The 25,161-nt window shown below is 44.2% G+C and overlaps 1 protein-coding gene across 1 annotated transcript in view; it reads left to right on the top strand.

Annotated features, from left to right (window-relative positions):
* LOC147893823 ((S)-coclaurine N-methyltransferase-like) overlaps nt 1-25,161 on the top strand; it is a 58,205-nt gene that overhangs the window by 2,580 nt on the left and 30,464 nt on the right. Inside the window, exons 3-4 of the mRNA XM_087385605.1 lie at nt 15,964-16,188; nt 16,493-16,592. Coding sequence (XP_087241731.1) covers nt 15,964-16,188; nt 16,493-16,592 — 325 coding nt within the window. The remainder of the gene's footprint in view (nt 1-15,963; nt 16,189-16,492; nt 16,593-25,161) is intronic.

Genomic DNA, 25,161 nt, shown 5'->3' with positions numbered 1-25,161 from the left:
TTTGGGCTTCCTCTTCCCATGACATTCATGGCATCCATGACATCCTCTTGTTTGTATGGATGTGATTTTCATCTTCCTCATGACATCCATGAGGCAGCCTTAGAGCAAGCTTGCTGCCTCCTTTACTCCTGTCTTCATCATCATGAGATTCCTTTGTTTCGTGGCATCATGGCCATTTAATACCGTATGCTTTTGGGATTTGTGGCCCAATTTGGCACGTCCTCCAATCATTATTTTCCTTAATTAAGCATTAAGTAGCGAGTACAATGCCTCAAAAAATTGTGCCTGTACAACAATGGATGCAAGACGGGGAGTTATCCCTATGCTACTAGTGGGTGCTCCCACTAGGGAAGGCACTTGCAGATGCTAAGTAGCCTAAGTTGGCAGATCATTGCAATGACCCATCAATTTGAATTGCACGTTTGGGTACCATGCTGAAGTGTCAAAGTAAGTAGGTTGTAGCAAATGCCTGGTCCTATGTGTATTGGAGAGAGGCTCAATGTTACGCTCTAGCCGAGGTAGCATGACCTCGGAAGAATCAGTCGACATTTCCCTTAAAGGATCTATGTTTGTAATTATTTGTTTGCGCTTCATGTAAATGATCGGGAGGGAATTAATGTCAAGGTCCTAGGTGAGGGTTGATAGCACCAGACTAGGTGGATCTAAGGCTAAGGGCCTAATGCAAGGAATGTGCCTAGGGGCAAAGGATTTTAATGCATCCCAAGAGAGGGGTGAAATGTTGCATTAGGAAGGCCCTGTGATGATGACATGTGGCATCTAGATCCATCTAGGGAGATGGGGCTTGTTGAGGCTAGAGAGAGGAGAATATGTAATTCACGTAATGTTTTCTGATCTGAACTCTCTGTCTGCTCGTTATGCTTCAGCAAGGATTTGGTTGGGTGGATTAACTTCGGTGCTGCTCCCGTGATCTGCAGTAGGAATAGTTGTATATTGTGTTACATTTGGTATCAGAGCCCAAGGCTAGGAGTCAGAGAGGGATCGTGGTATACGACGGAACCAGCAATGGTCGACGGGAGGCCTTCGGTGATTCGGCGATGAGCGACGCAGGATTACGGAGGTTATGGGGAGCCTGCAAAACTCATGTGATCGACGTTGATAGACGACGACGAATTGGAGGGGGCTGCCCGCGACGACGGACAGCAGACGTGGAGCGTAAAATTTGACGCTGCCCGTGGTCTACGGTGGAAGCGATTTGTGAACGGGGAGACCTTCGACGAAGATAGCCCGTGACTGACGCCAGATTAACGGAGAGCCCAAGGGAAGGAGCTTCCCTAGGATAGGGAAAAGCGCTGTTTGAGATATATGCCTATGTGAAATGCCTAGTCAGTGTGAATCTGGGATTGCAGGAATTCCCTAGTGTAGGGAATTGTGTCAGAGTGTCAGTACACTGAATTGCGTCAGTTTGTTAATACATTTTTCTAGCGGTGTTTATAAATTCAAAAAAAAAAAAACAAAACAAAACAAAATACCCATTGGACTGAATGGAAGCAGAAGAAGGGGCTTCCAGGAGGGACCCTGGTGAATCAGGAGTCCGGCCGACCCAGCAGGTGTCGCGTCCAGTAGCTCATACTTTATCTGGTAGGATTGCATTGCTTGAGGATGCCTTGCAACAGTTATTAGCGCAGCAGTTGTAGGCCAATGCAGGGCAGTCTGAACTTAGGAGAGCGATACATAGTATGTCTGCCAGACCTTCTCGAGAGGAGAAGGGAAAGGCTCCAATGGAACCGGAGTCTAGTGTCCATACGGTCGAGCCTAGGAAGGCTAGAGTGCCAAATATTGCCAATTACAGACCGGAAAAGTATTCTGGTCGGATGAACGACCGTAGCTCCGATGTCATTGAGACCTGGTTACACAAATGGGACGAGGCATTCGCCATTTGTGAAATCAGAAATGACATCAAGAAGATCCGTGAGGCCACTCACATGTTTAGTGAGGCAGCGGATCGGTGGTGGATTAAACAACAAAAAGATGGTATAACATCCACTACCTGGGAGGGGTTTAAAAGAGAGTTGAGGAAACACTTCTTACCTCGTGACGAAGCATCCCGAGCTTGGGATCAATATAGGAACCTTCGTCAGAGAAATTTATCGGTGGCAGAATACACCGATAAGTTTCGAGAGAGTGTAATAAAGGTTGATGAACCCCTGCCTCACTCAATCCAAGTGAAAGATTTCATATTTGGATTGAATGATCGAATAAAAATGGAAGTTCGGGCTAAGTACGCGAACACGTTAGATGATGCAATAGCTATAGCCCTGAACTATGAGGATGCCAAGGGCAGCAGGTCAAGTGGGTTTGCACAGGTCGGAACCCAGTATGGGTATCCGAAGAAATCTGGGTTTAAGAAGAAATGGACTAGTAGAGGGAGTGTCGAGTGGTCAAGCCAAGCAGGCGAAACCAGCTGAAACTCCTAAATCAAGTACCACCATTGGAGTGAAGAGGAAAGTAACTCTAATAGCAGCCCGGGCTTGGTCTAAGTCTCCCTTAAACCCAGAACAAAGGGAAAAAGCGAGGAGAGAAGGCTTATGTTTTGGTTGCCTTCAGCCTCATCAGTGGAAGGATTGTCCACGTAACAAAGATCGTCGGATGGCTGAGATGGTGATCTCAGAATGCGACATGGAGATGGAGGGAAGTCCCAGAGCGGAAGAGATGCAGATTCAGCTAGCGGGATCTTCTCAGAGGTTAGTACCTTGTTTGTTATGTGTGTCTGTTGCTAAGCTAGTAACGAGTGCACCTGATAACATCCTATCTAAGCCTGCAGCAACGGGGTATACAGCCTTTAATGATACGGAGTTAATTAAAATGAAAGGGCAAGTGGCCAATCATAATGTCATTGTGTTGTTTGACTCGGCGTCAACTCACAATGTGATTAACTCCAAGCTCGTGAAGAGGCTGAAATTAAAGACAAGTCCATCTGACTATGCGTATACAGTCAGGATGGCAAATGGAAGTTCAACTGAAGTATGGGACGAAAGGGTTACCCAGTTGGAGCTTCGTATTCAAGACTATGCTGAGAAGCTTGATTTTGAAATGACCAAGCTTACTCATGCGGATATAGCCCTGGGTATGGCGTGGCATTCTAGGAAGAATCCAGCCATTGATTGGAAAAAGCACGTATATCAATTCAAGATGAATGATGTGCTTTATGTCTTGCGAGGTGAAAAAGATATACCTCAAGGACCGTTGGTTTCCATGATGAAAATCCGAAAAGCTCAAGAAGAGTTTTTATTCCTTTGCACAGCATAACAGAGGAGTTCTCTGAATGTTTTAGGGATGAACTACCTTATGGGTTACCTCCAGAGCGGAATGTTCAGCATAAGATTGAACTAATTCCGGGGGCAGAACGTGTAAATAGACCTCCCTATAGAATGAGTTTTACTGAAGAGGCGGAGGTGCGTAGACAACTGAAAGAATACCTCAAGTTGGGGAAGATTCAACCAAGTTTCTCACCTTTTGCTTCGCCAGTGATATTAAAGAAGAAAAAGGATGATACGTTTCGCCTTTGTATAGATTACAGAGCATTGAATAATATCACTGTTAAGCACAGGTATCCGATGGCTCGGATTGATGATTTGCTAGATGCATTACATGGAGCCATGATTTTCAGCAAGATAGATCTTAAGTGTGGCTACTGTCAGATCCGGATTAGAGCCGAGGATGTGCGTAAAACCGCTTTCAGAAGCAGGTTTGGTCATTATGAGTTTTTGGTAATGCCCTTCGGACTTACCAATGCTCCAGTGACATTCGTCATGCTTATGAACGATTTACTACGTCCGTATATCGGAAAGTTCGTAGTACATTTTATTGACGATATCCTGATATTCAATAAAAGTATTACTGAGCATCGTGAACACTTAAGAGTAGTGTTTAGTACTTTGAGGAAAGCCAGTCTTTATGTAAATAAAAAGAAAACTATACTGTGTATGGTTAGACTTGAATATTTAGGATTCATAATTACTCCAGAGGGGGTAGAAATGGATCCAAAGAAAGTGGTTGCGATACTAACTTGGCCAATCCCTCAGAGTCTGACCGCGCTGCGATCATTCTTGGGGTTTGTCCAGTTTTATAGAAGGCATATCAAAGGATATTCCGAGATAGTATCGCCATTGACTGATCTGACCTCAGATAAAGTACCTTTTATATGGGGACAGAATCAACAAGAAAGTTTTAACACCATAAAACAAGCTGTGGTCACAGGACCGGTGTTAAAGTAGTTGATCCCCAGAAACCGTTGTTTCTGGAAACCGATGCAAGTGGCATTGCGGTAGGAGCAGTTCTCCTTCAAGAGGGAAGGCCAGTAGCCTTTGGAAGCAAGAAGCTTTCTCCCTCTCAAAGAAATTGGCCAACTCATGAATTGGAGTTGTATGTTGTTATCCATGCTTTGAAAACATGGAGGCATTATTTGTATGGTTCAAAGTTTTATGTGGATGTGGATCATGATACTCTGAAACATTTTTGTAAACAGCCTGACTTGAGGGGCCGCCAAGCTAGGTGCGCAGAGCTCATGCAGGAGTTTAATTTAACGATTCGGTACCGAAGAGGAAAGGATAATAAGGTGGCTGATGCGTTGTCTTGCATTATGCACAACCTGAGTTTCACGGTATTAGAGAGTGCTCTAATGACCGAGATTAGAGAAACTCAAAAGGTGGACGAGTTTGTCCAGAGCTTATGGCCTAAGGCTCATGTGTTAAAACCCGGGGAAAATGAAAAGGATGACGTGGCATCCAGAAAAGGCCAAACATATGCAAGATATACCATAAGGGATGGTATGCTAGAAAGAAATGGCAAGGTTGTAGTACCTAGTCAGAATGATCTCAGGCAGAGAGTCATTCGATAGTGCCATGATAGCCCGTGTGCGGGATATCCAGGGGTCGAGAAGACATATGATCTCGTGAAGCGAGATTTCTTTTGGCCAAAGATGAAAAAGCATATTCATGAATATGTGACAAGGTGTTTCTCGTGTCAGTTAAGTAAGGCTGAGCGGGTGAAGCCACCCGGACTTTTACAGCCCTTGGAAATACCACTGAGTAAGTGGGAGAGCATTTCCATGGACTTTATTGTAGGGCTGCCTACAACACAAGGAGGGTATGATTCTATCCTTGTGGTGGTTGATCGTCTAACCAAGAGGGCTCACTTCATTCCGACTAGAGAGTCTGTTAGTGCCCCGCAAGTGGCGGATTTGTTTATTAGACATATATTTCGTCTGCATGGATTGCCTAGATCCATAGTGTCAGACAGAGATGTCAGATTTACCGGTCATTTTTGGACAGCGGTATTTGAGACACTAAGGACTGAGTTGGGAATGAGTAGTGGGGATCATCCTTAGACGGATGGTCAGACGGAGAGAGTCAACCAGACTTTAGAGGATATGTTGAACTATGGTTATAGACCAGCCAATCCAACTATAGTTGGAGTACCTCAGAAAGTGCCTAGTGCCGCGAACTTTGTGGTTCAGATGCGGGAGATGCTAGCACTTGCGAGAGCTAATATCTGCCAGGCTATGGATAGAGCCAAGGTGTATGCGGATGAAAACCGGTCTATAAGAGTATTTAAGGAAGGAGAAAAAGTTTTTCTCAGAGTTCCTTCGCACTCGAAGTCGTTGACTTCAGGAGAGTGTGCTAAGTTATCACCTCGATACTATGGGCCGTGGTTGATTCTAAAGAGAATAGGCAAGGTAGCCTATAAATTAGAATTGCCACAGGGGTGTAAGGTGCACCCGGTTTTTCATGTTTCGCGCTTAAAGAAATTTTTACATACATGTGACTCACTAATCGAAGGTGTGGTTTTGTTTCAGGAGATAGAGGATAATGCGAGGCGCAAACCAACAAGAATCCTGGACCGAGGAACAATGCAAATACGAAATTGGAAGATACCCACGGTGTTGGTTGCATGGCATGGTCAGCCTCTATCCGAAGCTACCTGGGAATCCGTATACCAGTTGCGGAGAGTGTTCCCAGATTTTATCATCGAGGACGCTGATGTCTGAAGAGGGAAGGAATGTTACGCTCTAGCCGAGGTAGCATGACCTTGGAAGAATCAGTCGACATTTCCCTTAAAGGATCTATGTTTGTAATTATTTGTTTGCGCTTCATATAAATGATCGGGAGGGAATTAATGTCAAGGTCCTAGGTGAGGGTTGATAGCACCAGACTAGATGGATCTAAGGCTAAGGGCCTAATGCAAGGAATGTGCCTAGGGGCAAAGGATTTTAATGCATCCCAAGAGAGGGGTGAAATGTTGCATTAGGAAGGCCCTGTGATGATGACATGTGGCATCTAGATCCATCTAGGGAGATGGGGCTTGTTGAAGCTAGAGAGAGAAGAGAATATGTAATTCACGTAATGTTTTCTGATCTGAACTCTCTGTCTGCTCGTTATGCTTCAGCAAGGATTTGGCTGGGTGGATTAACTTCGGTGCTGCTCCCGTGATCTGCAGTAGGAATAGTTGTATATTGTGTTACACTCAACGTAATGGTCAATGAAGAGGCTTCGGAATGGTGGCCAAATGTGTTCAAATGGGGCTGAAAATAGCCTTGAAAAGAGGTTGTATTAGCTTATAAGAATAGTAGAGTCTGTGTCGGCCAAATGACTTATGGGTGCTGCTAGGATGCACCAAGAATGAAATCACCGGATTTGTGTCATGGCAGATGCATGTTGTTTGTGCCAAATGTTGGAGATATCGCTCTCCAAGGTTGTGTCGGTCAGTGCTTGGATGTAGAGGAATGTGTAGCTGCACTGTGTAGGGCCTATTCCCTCAGACCCTTGTCGGGTAGATCTAAATCTGCATGCCGGTGAGAACACTCACTAAGAGTATGTTATGTTTGTGTCTGTATCCTAGGTATACACCAAATTGTGTGCCTAATCTATATGCGAGAAATGTGGATCCGGAATCCGGGTGTTGAAGTGGAAATCTGGGGACTGGTTGATGACATGAAATCTGGGATCCAGTTGCCAAAGGGGAAATCAGCCTTCCAGTGATGAGACGGAATCTGAGATTTGAGTGTGCCAAACGTGAATTCGAGATCCAGGTGTGCTGATGTGGAATCTATTTGGAATGTGCATTAGGCTGCTGTCCAAGATCCAAAATGTCTCCCGGATCTAGAAGGGGCATCCAAAAAAGATTAGGAAATAAAACTAAAGCTAGATTCAAAAATTACGCCGGGATTCGGAATGATGAAAGCAAACCAAAACGACATGAAACTTTTGGAATGAGAATCTAGGACTGCTCGCTACTTACATGTTCCTAGGCCCATGCTTGATGACATGTGCCAGGGCTAAGAACTGATGATGTGTATCATTGGCTGGCCTTGATGACGTGTGTTGGTGGCTGGCCTTGATGATGTGTTTTGGGATTCAATGCTAGATCGCATGTATTGGTGGTTGGCCTTATATCAATTTCGACAGATCTGTGGTGCGAGGAGTATTGGTAATGAGTCCGAAGCAAAGTTTCTAACGTTTCGGGTGGGGGGAACGTGGACCTAGAAATGGGAATGCCATGTCATATGATATTTCATCAAATAACATGAAAATATACCACCATATGAAAACAAAATCACTTTTTACTGCTCCAAGCTGTCCATTTCATCTTTAAATTTGTAAATTTAAAACACATTAAAAGCTGAAATGTACATTGATGAAGATAAAGGGGCTGAGATGACAAGGGGGTTGCAAGGAGGGCGGCTGAGAGGAGTAAGGGTGGGTTGAGAGGAGTGGGCTGAGAGTAGGGTCTGAGGGAACGGGGCTAGAAAAGAGGCTTCTGAAACGAGAGGCTTAGAGGACGGGGCTGAGAGGAGTAAGTGTGGGCTGAGAGGAGTGCAAGGCAGAGCGCAAGGTCTAGCGGAAGAGTGATGACAAACAATGCCCGTTTGGCATTGTTTCGGCATTTTTGCCCAAGTTCCCAAGTTCATGGGCGGTGGGAGACCCATATGCTGGAACACCATGGAATGTGTTCCAAAATGTGTCGTGAGAATGGAGAAATGGCATTCCTTGAGTTTTTGGCCCTAAAAATGTTTTGGGAACGTTTCGGGCGGTTTGGGTTACCTCAAAGAATAGGAATGACGTTCCACGCATCCGAAAGCAAGAACGGTGTTCCCTGGTAACGATGGCCAGTGCACAATACACTATCGACCTTTGTCAGAAATGTGCAGTGCATCAAAACTACGTTGGAACTTTGCTGCGGATGGAGAAGTTCGATGAGCTGTGTGCCACAAGTAGGTGTCAGAGTCAATGAATGTCGGATGAGATGCTGGAATGAAGTACATCAGTGGAGTGTGCGAGAATCTGGAAAGAAGATCCAGAAAGACTGCTGTGAAAGAATCATATGCTAATGATGTGAACCCAAAAAAATGAGATTTTTGACCCAATGTGAATCAGTTTCATTGATTGAGAATTCAATGTTTGATGCTCTGAGTTTGGCGATGAAATCTTGATCTACTAGAAAAATTGTTCTTCGACAAATGGAATTTGGCAAGAGAGAGAATCAGATCTGGAAATAAATGCAGTGAAGAAACATACATTAGAACCCACATGGAAATAACATTGTCCTAAAGAAAGATGCGGAGCTCTAGACAAAGTTGATGGTAATGGTGATGGCAAATCAAATTCCACAAGGAAGTGATTGAGATCCAAGTAAAATATTTGTCAGTATTGTGCACGCAGGTGCGACTTTGGGCCAGACGACCCGATGTACATCAATTCCTTCAAAAGATGTTCAAGTTGGTGGTGCTTCTCGTGGGAGGTGCTGGGGGCAGTGGTGCTTGGCATGCTGAGGTTCCAAGGGTCGAAGAGGTTGAGGATACATTCTATTGGAGGCGTGGGAAGGAGCACAATGGGGGGAAAAGGGGCGCTTGTTTGGGCTGGTGGTTTGGGCCTCTATAGGTGGATGTCCCTTTAGACTCAGCAATGAAGTTGCCTATTGTGCTTCCTTGTGATGAAATCTTCCTTTAGGAAAAACGAGTATGTGTTCACGAACTTGCTTGCTGCAAATGAACGAGTGGCTTGGTACAAAGGAGCTTGACAGTTGCTCCTTGTAACTCGAAACTTACATGACAATGCTTGTGGCCCATATGCTTGAATGATTTTGATTGGCATACAAAATTTCTCTATGATTCTTGTCAGTACAAACGTACAGTGAAGATGCTTGCAGAAGATGGAAACAAGCTGATGGTTTGAGATATAGAGCTGAGAAAAGTCCTTTGAAGGAAGGTAGAGTTGAAGAGTAGGGAGGAGATGGTATAGATTCCCAATCTAGGCTATAAGGGCCTCTCCACTCTTGAATAAACTATTCTATTTGCTTCATTTGTTGATTCCTTGCTGTTGTTCCATCATGTGGTATCAGAGCCACGTCCACCCTCCTTGAGCCCTCTTTGAGTGCCATGTCATCTTCTTCCCCAAATGGAGCTTTTCTTCATTCTCCTCCCACAGATTTTGCTTAGGATTGTTCTCTCCATTCTCTGAGCCATTTCCCCCATCCTCTGAGCTGAAGCATCCTTGTGTTTGGGTGAATCCCTGGCTAGGAGGAATTAGACAACGGCCGCGTCTTTTGCCCGTGCCGACACGCTTTTCAGCCGCCAAAGATTCGCGTAATTCTCCCTGGGGGAACCACCATTCACAAAATGGATCTAGCTGCTGTTGGGTGACGCTACAAGGAGCATGATGATGAAGTCTGGTCCCATTTGGCCTAGTAATCTGCTCGCAATCGACCAAAACACAGCCGATCTTCCTCATACAATGCTGCGAGATTCTTAATGAATTGGCGCAATTTCTTTTCGTGGCTTCTTGCCTGGGGTATGAGCTTCAAATGAATACCAAATTCCCTCTCTGGATCGCCTCTGATCGCTTCAATTTTGGCCTACAAGTTCACTGTTTCATGGTGACTATTTTTGGGATGTTTGACTGTGTTTGACAGAGTTGACCAAGTCAAACTGAGAAATTTCTTGAGGGCTTTTGTTCCCGACATGCTATTTGACTTTGGAAAGCATTGGTTTGACTCTCTTGACTTTTATAGTCTTGAATGATTGAGACATTTGTAACCATAGGTCAAGAGAAAGATTTATCTTTGTAAGGGACTAGACATTGTCACATCAGTGGTAAGACCTTCCTATGGCCTCTAAAACTAAGATAGATAAGTTTGAGGGAGAGGGTTTTCATACTTGGCAGACTAAAACTAAATTTATTCTTATGAAGAAGGGGATCTAGAATGTGGCTAATGGAAAAGAAAAGAAACCAACCACTAGGAAAGGAGCAGCTTTATGGCTCCCTAAGGATGAAAAGGCACTAGCCATAATTGCTCTTGGATTGAGTGATTCTTTTATCCACCACATTGATGGATGTGAGACTGTTCATGCTGCATGGAATCATCTTGAGCTTGTCTTTGGAGCACAGGGGAAGTGTTCCAAGTTTAGCTTGCTCATCAAATTCTTTGATCTGAAATTGGATAGAGGAGAATGCATCTCTTCACATTTAAACTCCATGAAGAGCATACTGACTCAGTTATCCAGCATCAAGTTTGATCTTGATGATGACATTGTAATTGCTATCTTACTCAAAAGCCTAATTGGGGTATGGCACTATTGTCACTACTCTCACCAATATATCAGAGATTAGTTTGGTGGAAATTGAGGCATCCCTCTTGGAAAAGGAAAGAAAAATGAAGAGGAATGACTACAAAGAACACGGGGCATATTTTGTCAAAAGCAACTTCAAGGGATCCACCAGCAAGAGCAAGATGAAGTGTAACTTTTGTGGAAAGCCTGGACATTTTGAGAAAGAATGCTATACAAAGAAGAAATGTTCAGCAAACCTTGTGGAAGAAGCAGAGAAAGAAGAAGAAGAAGAACCAGAGGAGTTTAAAGCTCTCACTGCTTTCACCACCCAAGTCAATCTTGATGAGGGTGACGACCCATTTGCTTTCTAAGTTGTTTGTGTGCGTGGTCAATAAGAGTTCTCTGCCCTGGGATGTCCCCCTTAAATGATTGTTAGTCCTTCGTTTGAGGTTTTACCTTGTTGGACCCATGGGGATTTCCATACAGTCATTGTCCAATCTTCCAGTTGTAAACCAAGAGCCATAACCAGAGTGAGTCACAGGTTGGTGTCATGCATACTTCCTTATACTCTGCTTGCCGCATTTGAAACATAAATAAGCCCTTTGCATGCTGTCCACGACTCTAGTATGCTTCTTAATGTCTGATTTTTCTGCCACCAGTCCTAGTCTCATGGACTATCAGATTGAACTCGCAAATGGAACAACTTTCTTGTGCAACACCAGGATTAAAAACTTGTCTTTTCGCATCCAACATTATACGGACAAGTTGAACTTCGACATTATGCCTCTTTCTCGGTACGATGTCATACTCGGACAACAGTGGCTCTACGACTATGATCCATCAATCAGTTTTCGCAGCCATACTATCTAGTTTGTCCCCCAGGGAAAACTTATTGAGCTAACTGGTTCTAGGGACTCTCCTTCAACCACAGTTGCCTCTGCCCTACAAGTAAAGAAGTGGGTTCGTAAACACCAAGTAAAGACTTCACTTCTGTTGGTTACGGCAGTAGAGGAGACACCAACAAAGGATCCTCCTGAATACCTCAACCAACTTTTTTTCTAGCCCTACCTGGATATTTTTCCACAAGAATTGCCAAAGCAGTTACTACCTCGACGACCAGTGGATCACCCAATCGAACTTAGTCCAGGCAGTAATCCACCGTCGAAACCTCCTTATCGGGTTTCTTACACTCAAAATGAAGAAATCCAAAGACAGGTCACCAAACTACTCGACAAAGGTCACATTCGGCCCAGTCGCAGCCCTTTCGGATCTCCTGTACTACTTGTGGAAAAAAAGAATAAGTCAATGCGCCTGTGCATCGACTATCGAGCCCTCAACAAGCTCACTATCAAAAACAAGTATCCATTGCCTCGCATCGATGACCTCTTCGATCAACTTCTACACGCAACACTATTCTCCAAGATTGATCTTCGTTCAGGTTATCATCAAATTCGCATACGAGAAGGCGATGAGTACAAGACAGCTTTTCGAACAAAGTATGGACACTATGAATGTTTGGTCATGCCTTTTGGGTTAAACAATGCCCCGGCCACATTCATGACATTAATGAACGACATCTTCAGGCCTTTCCTCGATAAGTTCGTCATCGTTTACCTCGATGACATTCTCGTTTTCAGCAGATCCCTACATGAGCACAAACAACATCTTCACCAAGTTTTTGAAATTCTTCGCGCAAATTCTCTCTACATCAACATTGAGCAGAGTGAGTTCTTCAAGACCCAACTTGAATATTTAGGACATGTTATTTCAGCTCAAGGTATCTCTGTGGATCCTAAGAAGGTCGAGGTAATCCGAAACTGGCCTACTCCTAAGAATGTTCATGATGTCCGCTCTTTTCTCGGATTGGCAAACTTCTACCATACAAAGGTCTATCAGTTTTCCGAAATCGCAGCTCCTATGTCCGAATTATTGAAAAGCACAGCAATTTTTCAGTGGCTTTCCGAAACAGAGTATAGTTTCCAACAACTCAAGCAAGCACTCACTACCACACCAGTTATGGCTATTGCTGACCCAAACCTTCCATTTGAGGTCATGACCGATGCTTCCGACATCGCTACAGGAGCAGTCTTGATGCAAGAAGGCAGAGTTATTGCTTTTGACAGCCATAAACATTCTGATATCCAATTCTTATACGGACGACCTTCTGTATTATCAAGATCGCGTCTGTGTACCACATGACAAGGATGTTCGACGTCTTTTGTTAAAAGAGCATCATGTAGTTCCTTATGCTGCCCATCCAGGCATCAATAAGACTTATCGGTTACTCAGTGCAACATACTACTGGCCTCAGATGAAAAGTGATGTCATCAAAATGGTTACATCTTGCTTATCTTGTCAACAAATGAAAGCAAGTCGACGCCTTCCAACAGGACTTCTTCAGCCTCTTCCAGTTCCAACTGAACGGTGGGAAAGTATTTCCATGGATTTCATTACAACACTACCACGATCCTCCAGAGGTAACACTCAGATTATGGTAATTGTTGATCGCTTGTCCAAAATGGCACACTTTGTTGCTTGCAAAAGCAGTGCACAGGCTCCGGACATAGCCAAACTCTTCATACAACACATCTTCCGACACCATGGATTGCCCAAGGATATCATATCCGACAGAGATCCTAAGTTTACCAGTCACTTTTGGATTTCCCTGTTCGAATATTTGGGAACAACTCTACTGTTCAGTTCAGCCTACCACCCAGAATCAGATGGCCAGACTGAAAGAGTCAACCAAGTTCTAGAGGAAATGCTTCGACATTATGTTCAGTCACGCCTAGCAGCTTGGGAAGAGTATCTACCACTCCTTGAGTTTGCTTATAATAACTCTTTCCATAGTGCCATCAGCATGACTCCATTCCAAGCAGCTTATGGACACACTCCGATTGTACCAACGAATTTTGTACTTCAACATCGAGTGGCCCTAGCTGATCAATTGGTTCAAGAAATGCAAGACATTCTACTGCAAGTCAGGGATCATATGCGAAAAGCGCAAGAGCGGTATCAATGGTCTGCCAACAAACATAGACGTCACCTGGAATTTAACACTGGTGACATGGTGCTATTATTTGTAGCCCCACATCGCTATAAGACGGTTAAGTCTGTGTTTCCTAAGTTGCGACCAAGATACTATGGACCTCTCCGGATCGTCAAGAAAAATTCACCTTTAAGTTACAAATTGGACTTACCACCATCATGGGGTAAAATCCATCCAACATTTCATATTTCTTGGCTAAAGACGTATATTCCAGGCGATGAAGTAGTTCCTCCTGCAGGTGATTATGTCCCAGAAATCGAAGATGATTATGTTCTCCTTATTCTTGAGCGTATTCTGGACCATCGACAGCGAGAGACTCGACATCGACTTATCACGGAATTCCTTGTTCTTTAGCGAGATCTGGACGACTCCGACGCTACTTGGCAGTCTGATGAAGACTTACAGCAGTACCCTGACCTTTTACAGCAGTATTTTCAGAATTTACAGTGATATTTTCTACATCAGTTCATTATCTCCACCAGGGTCTTCTTTTGAGTGGGAGGGGATGTCACGATCTGTGACGTATTCCTTTCTCTATTTCTAGACTTATGGATGGTTTGATGAATGGACACTTGTGGAAGGGTATGCCCTTTCGACGGGACACTTCCTAAGAGGCACAACTCTTGCCCTTTCGACGGGACACTTCCTAATGAGGCATAACCCTTCACAAGAGACATTCTCATGAAGAGACATTCCTATTGTAATGTACCCTCTCATCAAGGGTCACACTTCACAAGGGGTACACACCTCTTCATGCACATACCCTTTGGAGTACACACCTTTTCATGTGTGACTCTCCACTCTCTATATAAGAGAGGCCCAATTGTATGGATGACACAACATCCACCCTACAGATATTCAAGCAATACAATTATTCCTTGTTCTCTGCTATCTCAGTGTAAATATAGTAAATCTAGGATTTCTTACACCATCAAAGATGATACACTCATTAAGTTTGGAATAAAAGTGGAAGTAATCTTCTATCTTCCTCTAGCTCATTAGGGGTTCGATTGTTCCCCCTTAACTTGAGCATTTCCAATCTTTCCCATAGCTTCTTATGGGGGACTGTATCGAAGGCTTTCTTGAAGTCTACAAAGCAATAATAGACAAGCCTCTTTCTTATGTTTGGCTTAGAGAAGCCTGGAGTAGGTTAGGATAAGATGTCACATCAAAATGTATGTAGTCCCTTCCAAATATCCCTAACCTTCTCCTTTGCTCCTAGTTTTTAATGTCCTTCATTACTCTGCGTCACTCTTTACTCACAGTGAACGCAGAAAGATATCACCTCCCCGCTAGATCCTTGATTCATGCTTTTGCCTATCAATGACACCTACCAAGGGCATTCACACAAGATAGTCACACATACATAAATGATCACACACACTCCATGCTCTAATCCCTTATACCCAAATACATCAATTTGTCCAATGTTAAACAGGCTTCTGTTAACTACAGGGCTCCTTAAGATAATACACACCTATACTGATCACTGGTTCTGTTGAATAACCTAGATTTATCAATAAATTAGCTTCCCAGTTCTTAGAAATGCAATATTCAGCTACTTTTAGGTTCTAAAGTTTGAGGTTTTTTTAATTGGTTGACTAGCACAATCATGTGATCTTTCTAAGCCGTTCATCCAGATATCTCAAAATAGGGATAATCTATTGCCGGCTGTAACTTTGCATCCAATTTGGAATTGTGATGTGATACATAGAGGCACACTGTTGATTCCATTCTGATCTAAGTACTTCCTTCATTTTAATATACATGCTTTCTTCTCAGTCATAATATGTATTCCAATCTGATCCCAATCTGAATGCTCCCTTCTTTTAAATTGGGTCATGGGGAGGTCATGGGGATGTGCTAGCCCGTCTGTGCCCCTGCCCCCCCGCCCCGGCAAAAAAAAAGAACACAAACACACACAACCCGACCCCATACCCCCGCACCCCCCTCTTTTGCCTGGTGCCCACACTTGAATGCATTTTCTGGCCTCGAGCCAGCTGCATAGAGTGTGAAGGCCAAACTTCATTGGTTGCGAATGATGATGTTGGTAGGGATGTCATAGTAGCTAGTCCTTGCTATGCGTGATGGAGTTCATGGTTTTCAACCTTATGAGTGACTATCATGAAATTGAAACTGCATTATGTTATTTTTAGAGGATGAGTTTGGGCATGTTCCTGGATTCATCTAGATATAGGCCAAACTTCATTGGTTGCGAATGATATTTCCTTCATAGAATATAATAGCTTGCACTCGTTAATCTTTAAATCTTTGAATCTTGTAAATGGTGACTTTGTTTTTATCATACTTATTCAGAATTTCATGTGCTTGTCATTGCATCTTGCTGTAGCTGTGCACTCTTCAGTGGAAAAGGATTTACTCTTGATGAGGCAGAAGAGGCAATGCTGGCTCTTTATTGTGATAGGGCACGTCTGCAAGATGGTCAAACTGTGCTGGACCTTGGGTGTGGATGGGGATCTCTTTCAATGTTTATAGCAAGAAAATTCCCAAACTGCAAAATTACAAGTGTTTCTAATTCTGCAACACAGAAGAAATTTATTGATGAAGAATGCAGGTAATAATCCTCAACAAAATCTTTCTTCAATTGTGTTCTTGTCTCAAAAACCTTCTTTCCTTGCAGATCATGAAGCCATTTATGGAAAGATCATCAAAATCACCTTTCTCCATGTTTCTTTTGTCTGTTTCTTTTTAGTTCTGCTTTGGTGCAAAATATTGGTCATCTTTACCTTCTGCAATGACCATATGACTTGTTGGGTTTGCAATGTTGTTGAGCCAACCAAGCGATGTTTCTTCTGTGTGCTTAATAACTTTTCTAGATCAAGTGGTCTGATATAGTCTCTTGGAATTGACAATCACAGGAGACATGGATTTTCAAATTTGCATGTCATCACTTGTGATATCAATTCTTTTGAGGCTGGCAGTACATTTGACCGCATCTTCTCAATTGAGATGCTTGAGGTAATTGCAAGAATATTTGTGAGGCTTCATCAACATGAATCCCTCCCTCTCCCCATTGGTCTGCTCTGCACCTATGGTCAAGCTCCATCGTTTTCCTTGGTTGGAGTTGTAGATAAAGATTGTGGACTTCTTATTCTTCCCTCTCTCTCGTGAAAGTGTTGCTATACTCTGCCACCACGGACAGCAAAGAAATCCCACAGCTGTAGCTAATTATAGGAAAAACACTGGTGAAATTGTAACTGATTTAGACATCTAGAGGTACAATCTTCTAGGTGAGTAGATGATGTGATGAAATGAATTTTTATGGACGATATGCATTATGTTTGTTAAATGAAGTTTTTGTGAACATCGAGCAATGTGATAAATTTTCTAGCTTAGTGCCTTCTTTGTTGGACCAAATACAAAACCCTACTATGGGGATCATTTTGTATATTTCAGAGATTAGTCATATGCACAAGTGCTGCTATCACAATGTACTGCTTGGGAGAACGCATCATTCCCTCTTGTGCAAAATGTGTGGACTAGGTAATGCATACGCTTCGTAGTGTTCTTTTGTAAAAAGTTGGAAACAGCCTCTCCTGCTCGCGCTCCTCCCGCCTTCCGCCATAGCCCCACGTGCTCCCGCCTCCATCCCTCCTCACTTCCTTAGCCTCTCGCCGCCTTGCTCTTCCCCTCAACCCCCTCGCTCTACCCTGTGCCTTCTGCTGTGCTATCACCGAGATTAAGTTTCTCGGAATGAAGAAAACATAAGCGTTGGAATGGAAAGGTAAAACAGGAACAATGAAGAAGAAGGGGGGGTGGGTGGGCGTTTCAGAGGAACAGCCCCCACTTAGATAGGAAAGGTTCTTGCTTCGAACTCCTTCATAGTTGCTGTCTAGCTCACTGGTTGGAGGCCAACAAAGCCACAGGATAGACATGAGCCCGACAAACACTGCAGCCACTTGTCAAAGGTGTTGGAAAAGTAGAGGTGACCTCCCCATCTGTGAGCCTCAAATGAGGAGTGCGTCGGGGGGGTGTACCTAGGGTTGAGGGATTGCCACATGGGCAGTAGTCAGACAAAGGAAAGCCAAAAATGAGTACCTTGCAGAGAAGGCACCTTTGGAGGGCAGAGCAGAGGCGGAATTGCCATGTGGCTGTCCACGATGAGCATGCAAGACCGTGTAGGGTTTCTAGGAGTTATGTGTTGTGATGAGGTGGCGGATGACGTTAGCAACTGTACGGCTGCCTCGTCACTAGGAAAGAACTGTTTGGAGGTATTCTAGGGCCTGGAAGAGGTCCAGACAATGGCGGATCTACAGCAGGAAGATGGCACAGGAAAGAAAGAAAGAAAGAAAGAAAGTTTATTAAAGTCTTCGGAAGACCGATGGGTCTATGAGACTGGGAAAATCCTGATACAACGAGCTGTGGTAGTGGAGCTACTAAACGAGCATCCATACTAATGCAAAATGCAAAATGCAAAAAATGCAAAAATGCAGAATGGCAGTACTAAGTCCTAAGTACAACATAGTCATGTCGATGGTCGACTATATATCAATCTCAGCATCATCATCAATATCATCATCATCCCCAACAACAGCAAGATATCAGGATGGATGAGGCAGTGGAGGCATGAAGTCGGCAATAGAGTGCTGTCGGCCACTTAGAGGTGCGGTCCTGGCACGTCTCCTGGTCGTAGCTTTGCGTCTAACTAGGGCTACTGTGACCCCCGTCGATCGGGCTCCGACTCTAAACAAGGAGGGGATGTCTCCAAGTGTGATCTGTGTGTCGACCCTCTGTCTGAGCTGTCGGGTCACGGGCTCCGGGTCACGGTCATGTCGAGGCCTCGTCTCGTTGGGGTCCATGTGATCTAGCTGAAAGAACTCCATGATAGAGCTTTGAGAGGGATCAACCGAGGAAGAAGTCTGCTCCTGTCTCCGTGCTCGGAGTATCCTCTCGCGGTGTCTAAGTGCCTCATGAATGAAACCTGCCAAACACTGTTGGTCTGGGTAGGAGAGGAAACGGGCTAAAATCCCATAACTATCCCTGAAGAGGCAGTGGAAACGTCCTTGGATCTCATAGTACACAGGACACCTGAAGATGAAATGCTTCTCTGTCTCAACCTCCTGTATGTCACACAGTGTGCATATGCGCTGTTCCTTGGGTAGTTGCTCTGCTCTGCCGCTCTCGATGCGAAGTCTGTGTGAAGAGACTTGGAACTGCCCAAGAGAGATCTTCAGCGAGTGGGGTAGGTGAATCTGTGTGTACCCTGGTGGGTTAATGAAACCCTCCGCTGTGATATGTAAGAAGTGATCTCTGTAGAAGCTAAGCTTCACTGGGAGTTCACTCGGTTCCAACCAGGTCCGAAAAGTGTGTAGCTATAGTAGATCCTCACGGATTACGTGGTTGACCTCGTGTGATAAGAGGGGAGAGAACGGAGCATCCATGCTATACTGGAAGGGAGGTAGTCTATCCATGTGGAGCCCTAGTCGCTCAAACCATCTCTCTGTACGTGCATACCGGCACCTCTGATCTCCTCCTGCTGCAAGTGCCATAGAAGAGGATAGAGCTATCCATGGTAGCGTGCTATGCCCCGAGGTATAATCCCCATATTCCCTAACTCGGTACAGATATGTGATGACTTGAAATGCAGCATCTAGCTGTAAAGGGGTGACCCAAATTCAGCCTGAATGATCTGGTGAGGAATAGATCACTTATCACGAATCATCCGTGATAACATGAGAACTTGTAGCCACTCCACACAGACCTACTCTGTATCCGACAAGTCTGGTCCCCAACAAGGGCTGCCGTACATCCCCGCTGGGCGAGCTTAGGAGTAAAAAAGCAACCCCTTGGTGCGTGGATCCTGAAAGTGCGAGCGGAAGCACTGCCTCTCAAGCCTGGCCAATGAGGCATACCCTCTACTCAAGCGTGCCTGCATTGCGGGTCTCATAGTGAAGCTTGGTCCGGAGAAGATAACCCCAAGATAAGTGTATAATGAAACTATCTCAACAGATGACCCCGTAAATGTAAACTGCTCCTGACGCATGATGGCTCGAGATGTATTGAAGATCATGACCTTGGTTTTATCCAGGTTGACCTTCAAATCATGGGACCCACAAAAGGACTGTAGTGCGCCTAGGTGTCTCTGAAGCCCCTCTGTTGAGGAAGACAAGAGAGCCACGTCATCTACATAGAGCAAAATTTGGATCAGCGTGCCCGCAAGAGAGCAATATCACTGTCTCAAGCTTGTCAATGCAGAGGCCAAACAAGGTAGGCGACAAAGGACACCCTTGTTTGACCCCGATGGTACTCATGATCTCGTCTGTCCACCCAGATCCTGCCCAAACTCTGCCAGAAACTCTCTCGTAAAGTGCCATGACAGCCCAAATGATCTCCTGGTCATAACCCAAGTCCTGTAGGCGCCGTATGAGGCGGGCTCTTGGGACCATGTCAAATGCCTTGTAGAAATCCACAAAGCAACAATAAACCCTATGCTTCCGTGACCTCGCCTCCTCGATGATACATCTGAGCGTGAGAATGTGGTCCGTGGTTCCATGATCACGCTGGAATCCAGCCTGTCCTGCTGCTGTAAGTCCTCGACACTCTGTAAGTCTGCTAACCTTTGAGTCAAGTACTAATGCATAAATCTTGGAAATGACATGTCCAATCATAATGGTCCTGTAGTTCTCCGGGCTCATGTAGTGTTAATGGTCCAAGTGTGTGGAAATCCCAAACAAACCGCTTTATTAAAAAGCTTTGCTAAGACAAGTCCATGGCTGTTGTTGACGGAAAAAAGTATGGAGCATAGTCACCTTCCTTGCAAGTACATGGTATCTTATATTGAGAACATTAAGTCCACCATGCATTCTAGGAGAGCACACCATTTCCATCTTCATCAGTCTCAATGCTTTCACAGCAGTTTTTGTCCTCCATAACAGCTCCATAGCTTGAGACATAAAGGCTGAAATATCTCTGGGGGACCAATGTAAGGCAAAAAGAACTGAACATAGGACATTACAATGGACTGTACTATTCTGAGCCTGACATGAAGTGGCCAAGTAGAAAATTTCCAATATTCCAGTTTATGTTGAAGTCTTTGGAAGATCCATTTTAACTGATGCTTCCTGGTGATATGCCATCCTATAGGATATCCCAAATGCCTGACTACATCTTTGGAATGCACCACCTGACCTGGCCAGAGAATAGAATGCCAGTCACATTGTTTCAGGGGAAGCAATTTAGATTTGTCAAAATTGACATGCAATCCCGCTGCTAATCCATACAATGATAGTGTGGTCATAAGCATGTGAACTTCCCGGGGAGAATTTTGTGGCATAAAGAAGGAATCATCAGCATATGCTTGTGCCAAAAAAGATGCAGCCCCAGGGATTTTAAGACCAGTCATCTGTCCTGTGTTTGTAAGATGATCAAGATACATCAAGAGGGGATGGGTCGCAATAGCATAGAAGAGAGCACTAAGAGGGCAGCCCTATCCAACTGAGCTCCCCAATGTCCATGACTGAGATAGATGATCCCCAAGAATGCATTGAGAAGTAGAGCCAGAATAAAACATGCTTCCAAAGGGGCAGCAAGTGATTTTCTTGCCAGGCAACATTGATCATTTGCAAAAGGACATCTTTCAAATCATCCCAAAAAGAAATATAAAATTCCACCGTAAGACCATCTCAACCAGGGGACTTGTGTTTGCTGAGGTGGGACAATGCATTATCAAGTTCTGTGTCAGTAAAAGGTCTCTCCAATGTAAGTGCATCATCCATTTCCACTATCTCAGAAACCTATTGAAGAAATTCAATCCTTGCATCAGTCACTTGATTTGATGGGGAACCAAGAGTAGAGAACAATTTCTGGAAATAATTTTGGCATTCATCTTGGAGATCAGAGAAAGAGTGCGTCCAAGAGCCATCTATCTTCCTTACCCTTAGACATGAGTTTTTCTTTCGAGTAGCATGCAGGCCCTGAAAGAAGGCTTTTGATGAGCAGCCCTTATCCATGAGAGACTTTATTCTTGCTCTAATCTGCCATTTGTGCAATTTCCTCCGATCATTATCATTCAGTTTGATCCGAGCATGTGAAAGGGAATCATTTTCTGATTCAGAGAGAGGCTTGAAATGTGAAAATTCAGTCAATTGTTGTGCTGTCCTTTTTGCCCATTCAACCTCATTCCTCCATTTAGTCATATGCCAGTTTCCATACTCCCTAATGATATTCTGTATACGAGAGACGAAACTGTCCCAAGCATAATCCATATACTCCTGGGCATGCAAAGGGAAGGGATGAATTGCAAGTCTAATCATTTGCTGGAAATATTGATGTCGGAGATAAGCCTGATTAACATGCAGTAATCTATTGGAAAGAGGTGGTAAATCATCCAGTGGCATACCAAGTTGCAGATTCATCCATAATGGGGCATGATCTGACAAGCCCAATGAGAAATCTATGAGGAGATGAGGGCTAAAATCTGCATATTGTTGTGGGTAAAACAAATACCATCTGTCAAGCCTTGCCCAGTACGTAGTAAATGCATTATGATGAAAAGTATATCCAGGCACTGACCCTTGGAGAAGCAGCCATAAATCTTCAGCCTGCACAGAAAGAAGCATGCTATCCCATTTCTGCCTTTCCGATGATAGCATATGAGATCTTGAAGTGGTGTTATCTCTCGGCAGAGGAGAATTGTTAAAATCTCCACAGATAAATGCATTAGATCTCCATGGATATTTGCTTAAAGAATCCCATAAAGAAGCCCTCATGGCAGAGGTCTGGGAGGCAAAAATTGATGCAAACTCAAGAATATCACCATTGACATTACATTGTATGACCATCCATCTGCCACTGCTGTCATTGGAGGCCAACTGAGGCTCTAGCTCATGTCTGACCATTATGCATACACCTGAGTAGGTAGTGGTACCAGCATAATATATGTCATAACCGCCAAAGTAATCATGATGACCAGCCTTAGAGTGCTGATTATGCTCTTGCAAACAAACAACATCTGGCTGCATTTTATGTTCATAATTCCAGAAAAGCCTCCACTTTGAGACATTGCAGAGGCTCTGTACATTGTATGTAAAGCACTTAAGTGTTTGATGCATGAAAGAGATATATACAGAAAGGTATAAATATGAAAACAAGATATCAGAGAGGCAAAGCCTCTGCTTGCATGGGCTGCATGCCTTCATGGTCCATGAAAGATATAACATTCTCCCCTTCTTCAGAATCACATATGGAGATGCCCTTCTTCAAAACCCCCACCCAATTTTGAAGGACAGGAGCTGAAGTGGAAGCCTGTCCTGGTGAGGGAGAAGAGGCATCCCATTGACGAGATTGAAAGGGGCGTTGCTTCAATACAACCACCTTCTTAGGCTGTTGAAAACCATCCCTATCTGTTCCCACAGATTCCTTCATCTTCTCTTTTTCTTTTTCTTTTCCTTTTCCAGCAAATGATTGCACCTGATTGATTGGTTTGGCATTCTTTGCTCCATTTCTATTTGCTGTCTTAGCTTGCAAATTCTCATTCTTTTCCCATGTCTGGGGCGGTAATGCATTGGGAGGGGGCTGATGTAGAACCATTGGGCATTCAGAGGCTAGGTGCCCAAACTTGTGGTAGGCAAAACAAGCTCCTGCAAACACACCCCATTTCAGTTCAAAATACTTTTTTCCCAATCGCACTCCCTCAACTTCCACTGCAATAGAAGGAGGGATAGGTGAATCCGTGTCCCAGAGAATGCAGAACCTGTTGCGGTTTCCCATAGGGTGTGGAGGACAAATGACCTGTCCCAAAGTAGCAGCCAGGCCAGGCAATTCTTCATGCATATAGTCTGGGAAATTAACAACCTCAACCCATACAAGACAATGATGTCGTATGAGACTTTGATAATCCTTGTTTGGGGACCAAGGCATAGCATGAACCATCGGCTTCCCATAAAAGAGGGGAGAAAGCTCAAGTAACCTCTGCTTGCATAAAGCATCCGATAAATGCACCTCATAAAAGCCTCTAGATGCAAAATATACTCCCTCTACAAAGCATCCTCCAAGGATGGACTTAATCCACTGTGCTACATCATTGGTTGCTGGGATTCTTCCTGGAAAGAAAATTATAACCGCAGTTTGAGATAATTTCCTTAGAGGATTCACGAGGGAGGGCAATTTTAATTTGTACGTGACCTCTGGAACTGGTTTGCCCCATTCCTGTTGTGACTGCTAAAAGTCATCCTTGAGGGTATCAAACACATATTGAGCTTCCATAGTAAGTTCATCATCTTGTGCTGCAGGCTGTGAAGAGCGGCGCTTAGCTTCTGCAGTTCTTTCTTTGCGAGCATATGTACTAACATCCGAACCTGAAGCCATGATTGAAGGAAGACAAGGCAAGAGGGATTGTACGGAGAAGTAACGAGAACGAGAACTCGATATTGTACGGAGAAGAACTGGTTTGTACGGACAAAACCAGGCTGTACGATGGTACGGTCAGTGCTGTACCGGAAAGAGCAGATTGCACGGGAAAAAGAGCGGAGCTGTATGGAAGAGGCTGTATGGGAAAGGGCAGACTGTACGGGAGAAAGCGAAACTGTACGGAGACACAAGGGGAGCTGTACGGACGCACGGAAGAAAAGCTGCAGGGAAAAACGTACGGCGATGCAGAGAGGCGGGAGCTACGTTTAAAGCTACACACACACACACACACACACACACACACACACTTTTTTTTTGGTGAAAGCACATTACTATATTAACATAAAATCAATGTACATGACGTTAGACTCCAAAGGAGAGCCCAATGGAAGAACTCAAAAACAGTTAGAAAACACTTCAAGGCTAGTAGCATCCAAGTCCCTTGCAGCAAAACTATCATATAAGGATTGCTTGAGGGACATTCTGAAGAAAATATATGCCTGATGAAACTGGTGACCCATTCGGGAATGCAGTCTCTGTGTCCAAATGGTCCATAGTACCCAAAAGCGAGTCCAGTGAAAGAAGAGGAGGAATGGAGACATCTGAGATGAGAGGCATCCAAACATCCAGAAGAGTTTCCCAAATCTGATAGAGGGAAACCGAAGCCGCAGCAAATGAGAAACATGAGTGATCAATATGCGAGAGTGTGGGCAAGACCATAATAGGTGAGGAACTGTCTCGCGGTGATGAGAGCAACGGGGGCAGGAAGGGGAAGCAATGCGGCGTGCTGCCAATTTCACCCCAATGGAAAAAGCTCCCACTATACATCTTGAAAAGAAAAGCCTCTGTTTTAATGGCAATTTGGCTTTCCAGATTTTCATGAGTTGTGATTGCCACCAAGATAAAGGCCTATCCAAATTCCAAAGAGTGTTGGCATGCTTGTCAATCCATAGCGGTGGAAGAAGAAATGTGTAGACCTTCGAGGAGGTCAGATTATGCATTGAAAGCGTATGGGTAGCAGGAGGTAAGGAAGTCAAATTCCAGTCTAGTAATCTGTCCTGTATAAACAGTGGAGGATGGATGCAACATAGTTGAAAGTATTTTCCAAATGGACCTATGACGCAGACCCGAGGAGAATGTCCTGCAAGCTTGTGGAAATGAAAGCATACAACCTTGTTGA

Source organism: Dipteris shenzhenensis, chromosome 15 (assembly GCF_047967505.1).
Source record: "Dipteris shenzhenensis isolate YYH24624 ecotype China chromosome 15, Dip_SZ_1.0, whole genome shotgun sequence".
Classification (NCBI taxonomy): domain Eukaryota; kingdom Viridiplantae; phylum Streptophyta; class Polypodiopsida; order Gleicheniales; family Dipteridaceae; genus Dipteris; species Dipteris shenzhenensis.
Note: the sequence above shows the minus strand (reverse complement) of the source record. Positions and strands in the feature narration are given on the sequence as shown.